General features: G+C 41.3%; 1 protein-coding gene across 1 annotated transcript in view; it reads right to left on the reverse strand.

The window, feature by feature from the left end:
* hmcn1 (hemicentin 1) overlaps window positions 1-11998 on the reverse strand; it is a 219447-nt gene that overhangs the window by 48539 nt on the left and 158910 nt on the right. The window contains exons 26-32 of the mRNA XM_080431586.1: window positions 11692-11886; window positions 10989-11119; window positions 7772-7919; window positions 7191-7317; window positions 6889-7043; window positions 6203-6481; window positions 5012-5293 (exon numbers count right to left, since the gene is read on the reverse strand). Coding sequence (XP_080287712.1) covers window positions 5012-5293; window positions 6203-6481; window positions 6889-7043; window positions 7191-7317; window positions 7772-7919; window positions 10989-11119; window positions 11692-11886 — 1317 coding nt within the window. The remainder of the gene's footprint in view (window positions 1-5011; window positions 5294-6202; window positions 6482-6888; window positions 7044-7190; window positions 7318-7771; window positions 7920-10988; window positions 11120-11691; window positions 11887-11998) is intronic.

The raw sequence follows: 11998 nt of genomic DNA on the forward strand, positions 1-11998 counted from the left end.
GAACTGCAATTACTATTCAACTAAAATAAACGATTCTGGATGAAGTTTGGAAATGTAGAGGTGCTTGTTTAGTAAGGCTGTTTAAGTTGTTTCTCCACACAGTAAAATCCTCAGTGTTAATTGAAGAATTTGTAACTCTCTGTTCCAAATGGATGCAAACCATTTGTTCCAAATGGTTACAAAACATTGGTTGCAAACCATTTGTACACACTCAGAGTCGCTACTCTGATGTGGTTCACATATATGGTTTATTTTGTGAAATATTGACATATTGGCAGTGAGGAGTATGCTGTGGAGTTGAACAAAATGTATATTGACATATTGGCAGTGAGGAGTATGCTGTGGAGTTGAACAAAATGTAGATGTCATGATTTCCATTACACTATAGTGTGCACCATGAATTAATGTGTGAATATACAGTATATCAACATGCTTTTTGAAGCTACAGTGCGATGCCAGGTGTCTCCTTCCCATGGGTCACTATAAACATGCTGTAGATTGTTACAGCATTAGCTCATGCGTTGGCCGAGTGGTTAAGGCGATGGACTATAGGACTGGAAATCCATAGGGGGCTCCCCACGCAGGTTCGAATCCTGCAGACAACGCTTGAGAGTTTTCATGGATGTAAAAATGATCTGCTGTATGAGTTGGTTACAGTACGCTCCCTGAACAGAGAAAATAATTACTTGCTGTTGAATGAGAATAAGCTGACACAGTATACCTTGGATTACAGTGACCTGTAACATGCTCACCAATTCCATTTCCCATTGAATAACTCTGAAGTTCTGCTTTTAAGCGATGGGTCAGGAAATAAAAAAGTTGATGGTACTGGAATAACTATGTGTTTAAGCTTGAATCTTAATGATAACGTTTTGAGAACCTAAAGCTTTAGTAATGTATTGTAATATCATTAGCTTTACATTCATGCTAAGCATTTGTTAACAGGTTTATCGATTGTGATAAATGAGTACTTGTTTAGTAATAATACTTAAAATAAACTGTGTATAAGTTGTCAACTCCGAGTGGTTAAGGCGATGGACTACAAATCTATTGGGGTTTCCCCGTGCAGATTTGAATCCTGCTGACAACGAGGACTGTTTTCCTTGCATACATACTGTAAACTAAAACTAAACAATTGCACTCTGCTTTCTTAGCTCTGGTCTGTTTGAAACTGCTGGCGAGTTATTACCACAGACATGTTAACAAAATGCTTTTTGTTCTCTACTGCTTCTGGTAAACAACAAACATCTATCAGCTCAGTGAACAAGAAGGAAAAACAGACCCTGAAACTAATTAGCCTCTTTGCTGTCACAACACAAAACAGGGCTGCCCACAGATGTATGGTGGTCTTCTCTAATGCAAGTTGTACAGTAGATACAGTACAGTAATGGTAGTATTCATGCTGCTAATGTGTTATTCCATACATGGGCACATTGTGATGCACAACAGTACACACAAATCATATAAAATCTGGCATGGCCAGACTAATATCACTGCGTAGATATTAGTCTGGAGCCTCTGTGTGGAACCTGCAAACAGCTGATAAAAAAAAATGCTTCTGGTGATAAACCTGCCCCACATTTGCATACTGGGCCCCGATTGGTGCCCCACAACTTAGGGGGAAGCGAAATACCAATCACAACCGAGCGGGCCAGACCAAATCTGCCGAGGTCAATTATTTAAAAGAAATTGCACTGGCAGATTTGTCTGGTTTCCAGGCTAATAAAATCTTTTATGTTCTGTTCCGTCGTACGACGTTGCATAACTTAGGCATAACACTGGACATTCTCTACCAAGCATTCCATCGCCACACAGCAAATCAGAACTGACTGGCAGAAGTGTGCATTCAGTATTCATTCACTTAGGCCTGTCCAAATCCAGATGTCTAGAGATGATCGATGCAAGGACGATTGCGCTCGGTTACGCTCGCTAACCGTTATTTGGCACACGTGTGCTCTCGCGTGAACATCGACAAAGAACCCACGACAAAGTCTGAATGGCTCGTGGAAAACATGATGTTTCAGAGTCCCTTCGTGTCTTGTGACATGAGTGTGGGCGTCGGTTCCCGGTGAGAGGAAACACATGTTGTGCGTGTCTGTGTGTGTGTGTGTGTGTGTGTGTGTGTGTGTGTGTGTGTGTGTGTGTGTGTGTGTGTGTGTGTGTGTGTGTGTGTGTGTGCAGAAGCACATTACTGTACGTTATCTAAACAATCAATGTGTGTTCATGCGTTTTTGCGTCTGGGTGTGTTCACATGTGTGATACCGTATCTGCAGTATCTTAACCCATTAAGACCTGAGGCCGATTCTACAAATACCTTCTAAATCAACAGTTCTCACACTTTCAAGATTTTTCAAAAATGTTCAAAAATAGCAGATGCACAAGCTCACAGCTCGGCACGAAGTGACGCGCTGTGAGCTTGTATATCTGCTATTTTTTAATAGCCAACGCAAAAAATCTAAAATGACACAGATGCTTTCCCGGTTTTAATAGGTTAATGGATGTCCCTTAGCCTGCAGACTGTCAAATATTGTAAAACCATCTGGGCCTAGATTATAAATATTCCTATGATATTGGGGCCAACTTGTGACCAGCAGATCCTGCAAGTTCATGTAAGTGAAAAAAGCAACAACTTTATGAATTATCACAGACGGGTACCTCATAGTATATAGCATATTTATTTAGAAAGTTTGGTAACAGTTGCTATGCATCCCATGTCTATAATGCATCATAAACATACGTATAAGGCATTATAATCTGCTTATGACACTGTATAATTATAACTCATAAATAATGCTTTATAACAATTATAAGGTCAAGTATAATAATATTTCATAAATGCTGGACACTCATAGACATTTGTTTTTGCAAGTGTCACTAGTGTATTATAATTGCCATAGTTGATATAATTATAATAATGTTATAATGTATCATAATCACTGTTATGATGCATTACAGGTACTTTGAGTAAAGTAATGACATTCCTGGAGGTGTAGGTAGAGACATACAGTATATAATGCATTATAACAGTGATTATAATGCATTATATAATTATTATGATGTTACAACTGAGAATTGTAACAAAACTATGACACTGACGTCTGTGAGTGACCAGTAATTGTTAAGTATTACGATACTTGTCCTTATACGTTATAATGTGTTATGATTGCATTATGAGTACTTAAGATTATAACTGTCATTATACAATGTTATAAGGTGTTTACAACGCCTTTAAATACTTGACATTATAAGTCATTATGAAATGCTTTATAATGTGTTATGATTATTGTAATAAAGCATTATTATGAGTATGTATGCATTTTTATAATTATAATTATACAGTGTTATAAATAGATTATAATGCATGTTTATAAAGCCTTCTAGACATGGGATGCATAGCAAGTGTCACAGAAAGGTCCTATGGATTCTATCCTGTCACACTTCACTGGTCCTTTGAATACACCCTGACTTTGTGAGTATATCAACATGCTGTTTGAAGCCACAGTGAAATGCCAGGTGTCGCTTTCCCATGGGTTACTATTGATATGCTGTAGATATTGACAGCATTGGCTCGTGTACAGTCCCATGAGTTGTCGTGGCCGAGTGGTTAAGGCGATGGACTAGAAATCCATTGGGGTCTCCCCGCGCAGGTTCGAATCCTGCCGACAACGGTGGAACGTTTTCATATGTATGATCACATTGTCATGTAAAAATGCACTTGTATACTCTGTCACAGAGAAGAAACAAAGGCCCCATGCAAGAATGAATAGGAGTGAGCTGACACAAAATACCCGGGATAACTATAGCCTAGCCTGTACATATGGCCAACATGCTCATTGATCATCTCTGAAATGTTCGTAAGCAATGATTCAGGGACTAAAAAGGTGTATGACAGAATGAATGTGTTAGCCTTCTATTGTAATAGTCTTTACATTTATGCTGTTGAATATTACAGTTTACAGTTTAGGCATTTAGCAGACGCTAAATTACATTAATACACTAACTTAATACATTAATTATTAGTCTTTTACTAACAGTAATTCACAAGCGTGCAAGTTGTTGTGGCCGAGTGGTTAAGGCGATGGACTAGAAATCCATTGGGGTCTCCCCGCGCAGGTTCGAATCCTGCCAACAACGTCGATGGCTTTATATGCATATATGAGCTCAAATTAAAATTTGCACTCTGCTACTGTAGCTATAGAAATAAGCTATGGTCTGATTGAAACTGCTGATTGACTATACATGCACGTCTCATATACAGTACAATTCGAGTGTTCATTTATACATGTGTAATAACCGTGTAAAATGGAAGCAGGGGTCCATTTCATTCTATTGTACACTCTCAGACTTAAATTAACACTAATGATTTGACAGTGTACATACATACAAACCACTTACAGATGCACTGTAATGATGACATAAGGTTTTACAAGACAAGTGGTTATACTCTTGGCACAGTGAAAGAATAACAGGCTGAAATACATGGACTCAAATGATCTGTGCTTGTACAGTTATCTTAGTGTTATCTTAATAACCTCCTCCTGCATCCGCATTCATGAAACTTTACGAATAAATGTGACAGTTATTGATTTACACTGGTCAGACCAAATGGCCCTATAAATTCCAGCATGGCTTATAATGTAAACTGAGACCGAGACTTGAATAATTTATGAATGCAGTCCCTCATAGCGTGAATGCAACCACTCAGAGCCCAGTGGCCTTTGAGAGAGAGATTATTCTCTGTGGAGTCTGCTCACTAAGTTGTGGGTTTTAACAACCCGAGGCAGAGCCAAGGCTTTGGCCATCATAAAGTACTATTTAACTTCTGATTTGGCTTTCATAAGTGAGTAGTAATCATAAACCACTGTATAATCTATACAGCTGTAGAATTACTCTGAGGGAATACAGTGAAACAGTGTTTTTGAAAATAAATAATCAAAAATAACACGTGCCCTTTTTGCATTTGCATGTGTGTTTGTGAGGAATCGCACAAAACACTGCATGTCCAACGTACCTAGAACGCTGACGTCGTACTTGATCTCCTTCTCCCCGGCGATGCTGGTCGCCACGCAGACATAGCGGCCCGAGTCTGCGACTGTGGCGGACAGAATCTCTATCTTCCTTCCCTGCTGGAGGACGCGGACACTCTCCCCGTCCCGCACGGGAATCCCGTCCTTCAGCCAGGTGAGGGAGGGCGGAGGGTGGCCCCCGGCCTCACACTCCAGCGTCATGGACTTGCTGAGGACCACTTTCTTCTCCGTGGGACCGTCTTCCCCTCCCGGGATGGTGGGAGGCACTGGAAGATAACATGGAGGAACAGAAGTCGGGTTGTTTTTTTTTGCTCTACATCTGAGCACTGGCAGGAAAAGAGGGAGAGCTGTTGGACCTACTGTTGACAATTATAAATCTAATGGATTGAATGAAGTTAAGCGTTCATAACGTTGATGTTCCATAGTTCATCGGGAGCATCAATCATTTAACATCCTCTTGCCTAAAAGCATTGTCTACTCATTAATACATTGACTGCCATTGACGTAGATCTGCGTAATTTCAAATCCAACGCTTTGACTGCCAAGTGATTACGCTTGACTTTTGAGTGATTACGCTAGAGGGCGCTCTTCGCCGACCTATGAATGATGCCTTGACTGCGAGAGAACAATAGAACCGTAAATGACGTCATTCAAAATAAAATAACCCTGTTCACTCCAATATTATGAGATTTAAAAAAAACACATCTCGCTTGGATTTCTTCTCCCAGACTGCGTTTTTGGGTGAAAACGAGCCATATTCAACTCCCGATAACAACAGAACGGACGATCGCGGTTACAGTGTTTTTGTTCCGGTGGAAAGAGGAGAGACTCGTCTCCCCGCGGATACTTTGTTTGTTTACATCCAGGTTGAAAAAAAAGAACGGTAGTTCGTCAAAAAGACTCAAAATAAGGTCAAACCGCTGGCACTGGCCGATGAATTAATTAATTAATACCTGGCAGTGATGTGTTAAACAATTATTAGGAAAATATACTTGAATATAAACAATTATAGTGACGACGAAATGTAAAAAACATCAGTGTTAAGACAGAGCTACCAGGCATACACATTAGAATCCTTAGTGTTAATTTCACTCCGAATAGTGTACAAATGTACAAATTTTTTTTTTACACTCTTCGGAGTTGAGGATTTTACTTATGTGTCGTATTGTACTTACAATAGACATCCAGCTCATATTTCTTCTCAGCGGTACCAGCCACGCTGGTTACCCTGCAGCTGTACTGGCCAGCGTCGGACGCCTGCGCCCGAGGGATCTTCAGGTAGCGACCTCGCTCCACGTACTGCGCCTGTCGGCTGGACAGGATGGCCTCGCCGTTGCGGTACCAGTTGATGACGGGTATGGGCACCCCTCGCGCCTCGCACTCCAGTGTCACCACCGTGTCCAGGAGGGCAGTGACCTCTGTGGTCACATTGCCACCTTTGATGGAGGGCGGTACTGAGAGAAGGGACAGAAGAAAGAAAAAAGAGGTATCACTTTGATTGACCTGGGTCCATTTGGCCATTGCTCTCAGACATTTTGAGGGCTCAATTCAGAAGCTCAGTCGTTTATAGGCAAGATTAACCACTTTCAGACTGGCATCTCTATTTTGGGCTGTTGGGTCATTATAGGTGGAAATGTTCAAGAATGTAATTTTTTTTAGAAACAGCAGATGCGCAAAAGCTCGTAGAGCAGATATTCTCTCCACGTGACACCGTTGACGGACAAATAAAATAGGACTTAAGTGGTTAATTAACTATCTATATCACAACATGATCACAGGAAGTTCCACACACTGTCCACTAGTAAAGTATTGATTTCTAGTATCACAATTGTATGCTCTGGTAGATGTGCTCTATAGTCACCATAGACACTGAGGTTAAAGTCCTTGGACTGTTTGCCCGCTGCATTGGTGACACTGCACTGGTAGCGGGCCTGGTCTCCAAGGCGGGCACTCTTTATCTTCAACACCTGACCCCTGTTAGAGACCTCCAGATTGGGATCACCCAGGAACACTAGCCTGGGGAACAAAAGGAAGGGATGAGAATAAGAGAGGACCGGGAGTAAGTGATGTGAGTTTAAGGCCAGGTTATAGGTCAATTCACATTTAGCTCAGATACTGATATATCACTGAAAATAAATGGCGGTTAAATCCTTTTAAACTTACTTTCTGTCCTTGTACCACTGGATTGTGGGAAAGGGCACTCCTTTGACCTTGCACTCTAGACTGATCTCCTGGTTTAGAACAGTTGACAGGTCTCGTGGAGAACCTGTCCCTGTGATGGTGGGAGGGACTGGAGCACACACACGCACACGCACACGCACACACACACACACACACACACACACACACACACACACACACACACACACACACACACGCGCACACACACACACACAGAGTGAGTGTCACAGATGATATGTCCAGAGGCAAAAAACAACAAAAACATTACACTAATGAAAAGTACAGCGCTATTTAATTAACCTCCTATCTACTTTGTGATTCTGTATCTAAAATATAGAAAAATGCTGAAATTAATTAATTTCAGACATCATTTTGGTGTTTGTACCTCTACAATTAAGTGAAAATAAATCCCTCTTGATTGTTGTTTTCATCAGCCAATGAACAAATACATCACTTGTACTAAAGATATTGTGAGTACAGGAGTCTCTAAGTGGGTTATTCCTACATGTTATGGACTTGAGCTTGTCATATTCCACTGTTTATTGCCCATTAGCTATACTCACCCAGTACATCCAGATAGAAATCCTTGTCTGTGCTGCCAGCGATGTTGATGGCTTTACAGCTGTAGCTGCCTGTGTCTGCTGTGTCAGCCTTCAGTAGCCTCAGGGTTTTCCCTTTATCCAGGATCTGGACACTGCTGCTGGGGGTGACCTGTTGATCAGCATAAGTCAACCAAAGCTACAGGTATCAGGAGTTTCACAACACACAGTAAACTTATAGTGTTCATTTAACTCTGAGAGTGTACTGTAACCAACTGGAGCCCTTTACAGTTGTACACTCTCTGTGTTGAAATGGATAAGTTAACGCTGAGGATTTCTACTATGCATCAGCATTTCAATATGCAAATTAGAAAAAAGATTTATGCATAATGTTGAGCTGAAATGACCCAAAAGAGCAAATTTACTGAACTTATATATTATATAAAATTATATAATATATATATATATATATATATATATATATATATATATATATATATATATATATATATATATATATATATATATATATATACATATATATATATATATATATATATATATATATACACATATATATATACATATATATATATATATATATATGTCACAGGGAAAATGGCATTCCAGGGAAATTGACAGGGGAGCGCTTGTTTTATAGGCACGGGGCGGTGCTGCGAGGCGGGGCTTTGATGCGAGGACGACGACCACAACAACAACAACAACATACTAACCAGGAAGCTACGCTAGGGGAACGCTGAAAATAAAATGGATAATATGAGAGAAATACTCAAGTAAAGTACGAATACCTCAAAATTGTACTTGAGTAAATCTACTTTGTTACTTTGCACCACTAGTACAAGCCTCAGTGGCGCACTTCGATAATCATTGGACTCCCCACCCACTACCACTGGGAGCCGGGGTTTGACTCCAGCTTGGGACATTACTTTTTCAAACAACCGCGGACTACTTTTTTTCCGCTGATAAAGTATAGTTTTGGACCATGACGGAAGGCGCTCCGACTTAGCAGACCTTGAGGCCGAGGAGTCGCGCCCGAGCGCCTCCAGGCGCGAGTGCCCGCGACGACCGGCCGATGGTCTGCTAGTCGACTTAAGCGCCGTCCGAGTTATGTACCGATAGGCACAGAATCGTAAATGATGTTGTGTGGGGACTGCGTTTGCCACAAGTGCCACTCACTGCACTAACATAGCCCGCCAGGCCCGCCCCCTGGAGTGTGTGTGTGTGTGTGTGTGTGTGTGTGTGTGTGTGTATGTGTGTGTACACGCGCGCGTGTGCGCATGCGTGTGTGCGTGCTGGTTTGTGCATGCGTGCGTGTGTGGTGTGAGGCTCATGTCTGGCTTGCATTGCCCTCTAGCGTTGATTCTACAGAATTGCATGAGGGGCATGAAAACAAGCGTACCCCTTTCAATTTCCCTGGAATGCCATTTTCCCTGTAACATATATATATATACATATATATATATGGGGTGGGACGATATATCGATATATCGCGATACTTTCTCCCGCGATAAATAATCGATATGCTTCCAAAAAATATCGATATAAAAAAAATAAAAATAAAAAAAACATTTTTATTTATTTTTTTAAGTCTGTGATACGTTGTTTTTCCTACTCTGTATTTGTGTAATGATGATTTTGAACTGTTTGGTGCTATTTTATGTGTTTATGAATTGAATACAAGGACTATCGTGATATATCGTTGGTGAATTTTCATGCAATATATCGTGATATCGCAATATATCGATATTTTCAGATATCGTGATATATTGTTGGTGAAATTTCTTGCAATATATATCGAATATCGTGATATCGCAATATATCGAACATCGTCGAATATCGTGATATATATTGTTATCGTGGGCCTAATATCGTGATATATATCGTATCGTGAGGTACCCATATCGTCCCACCCCTATATATATATATAAGTAATTACTCATTACTTCAGTATCACTGGGTCACCAAAGCAATAAAAAAGATTGCACTGCTAGATACAATTTGAAAGCAGTAATATCCCAAAATGTTGCAAATAAACAATAAGCATGTAGAGTAAAAGACTGGATTACTGCTTTTGTAATTCAAATAGGATGAGGTTTTACAATCTTCAAAGGAAGCAGTGGTTTCAAAGGAAGCAGTGGAAACTGAGACAACAACAGAAATCTGTCTATACTGGTCCAGTAGAGAGCCTTTCATTGTTGAATATTTTGAGAATCACACAATTATTTCATGACGACACAGTTTAAATTTAGCTCATGAGTAGCAGTTTTTGAAGTGTTGCTTGAGGCCAACAGCAATCAGAGGACAGAGCTCTACATTAGCATATTAACATAATAAGCGCACTGCTCTTTTCCCATCTGCAGGATATGAGCTGTGTTGAAGGAAAAAGCAGTGCTATAAAGGGAACAACAAAGAACCGGCCAGTGGACGTGGAACATTACACCACACTGTGGCCTACTGCCCTGTTCTCATATTAATATATCATCATTATTATGTCATTACATCTGAGAACACACTGCCTGTTGCACAATTAGATATTTCATCCTCACAACACAGAGACACGCACGCTAACATTCCATGCACACACACGTGCACACATATGCACGGATGCAGGCGCGCATACATACACACAAAATAAGAAACACGGACTCATGCTGTGTGCACAAGTGGGCATGTGCACGCACGCACGCACGCACGCACGCACGCACACACGCACATGCACAGGCGCACACGCACACGCACACGCACACGCACACACACACACACACACACACACACGCACACGCACACGCACACACACACACACACACGTGCCTTTGTGATAATGAACCATATAAAATGATCCACATAAAGCTGTCTTTAAGTGTTTTTAGTTTAATGGCTTTTCTCTTGGAGAGCGTACCCTGTGATCAGAGCTCAATCAACCACTATGGCTTTTTGTATTAATGGATGGAAAGCCTTCACTTCTCATCATAGCTTCTCATTACTTTGTAACATGTCAAGAACCGACCCGTTTATCCCAGCGGTGCACTTAATAAACCATTGTTTAATTATAGGTTAAACGTCTGATGTAAAGGCATAATGATGGCTTTGAATATCAGTGAAAATTGTGAATACCAAAGAGCACGACTAGCATAAAACTACTTTGATGACTGAGGGCAACATGATGTAATAATTGTCATGTGTCACGTTAGCAGCAGAGATCCATTGTGATTCCACCTACCGGAATCCCGTCTTTGTACCAGGTGACGACGGGCGTGGGACTTCCTGTTACATCACACAGCAAGCTGGTGGGCTGGCTTAGGACCACCGACACATTGCCTGGGGTGTCACTGCCACGGAAGTCTGGAGGCACTGTGAACATGATTCATTCATAGTTTTAGGATGAACAGAAAGTTAAGGCTCAATATGTTTTGTCTTATGATGGTGTTGCGTGACAGAAAAACGGCTGATCTACAAGCTCACAATGCATTGCATTGCGACGCGCTATGAGCTCGTAGGTCACACGATACTTGGCATGTTACACGTGCTAAAGCAACAGCATTTGACAGTGAAGTGACGTGACAATTTAAGGACATTTAAGACATTTTGAATACCTAAACAAAATGAGGGAAAAAAATAGATGAAATGAAACTAAATGAATAAAGACCATCAAAAGTAATCAACAAACTATACTATAAAAACTTGTCAGACTTTGAGAGATAAAAATAAATAAATAGCCGATCTACAAGGTGTGAGCTTGTAGATCTGCTATTTTCACAATATTTATCTGTGGAACCGAGTCAAACCAAATGTAATGCCTCAACTCCTACAGTCCAAGTGCTTGTCAGGGTGGTGGGGGTCCCCAGTTCGAATATGATTATTATGGGGGGTCACAGCCTCAAAATGGTTGAGAACCACTGGTCTAATTGCATTTGAATAAGCACCATTGACTTTGAGCTGGTACTTCTTCTCCGTGGAGCCGGCGTCATTGGCGGCGGTGCAGACGTACTCGCCGTCGTCCAGCGGGGACACGGAGGCCAGGATCAGCAGCGTGCCGTCCTCCAGGATGGACACGCCCGGCTCGTTGCCCGTCAGCTCCTGGCCATTACGCAGCCACCGGATGGCCGGCTTAGGAACACCTGGGAGAGAGAAAGAGAGAGACGGAGAGAGACACATAAGAGAGAGAGAGAGAGAGAGAGAGAGAGAGAGAGAGAGAGAGAGAGAGAGAGAGAGAGAGAGAGAGAGAGAGAG

Source organism: Gymnoscopelus braueri (assembly GCF_963280865.1).
Source record: "Gymnoscopelus braueri genome assembly, chromosome: 6".
Taxonomy (NCBI): domain Eukaryota; kingdom Metazoa; phylum Chordata; class Actinopteri; order Myctophiformes; family Myctophidae; genus Gymnoscopelus; species Gymnoscopelus braueri.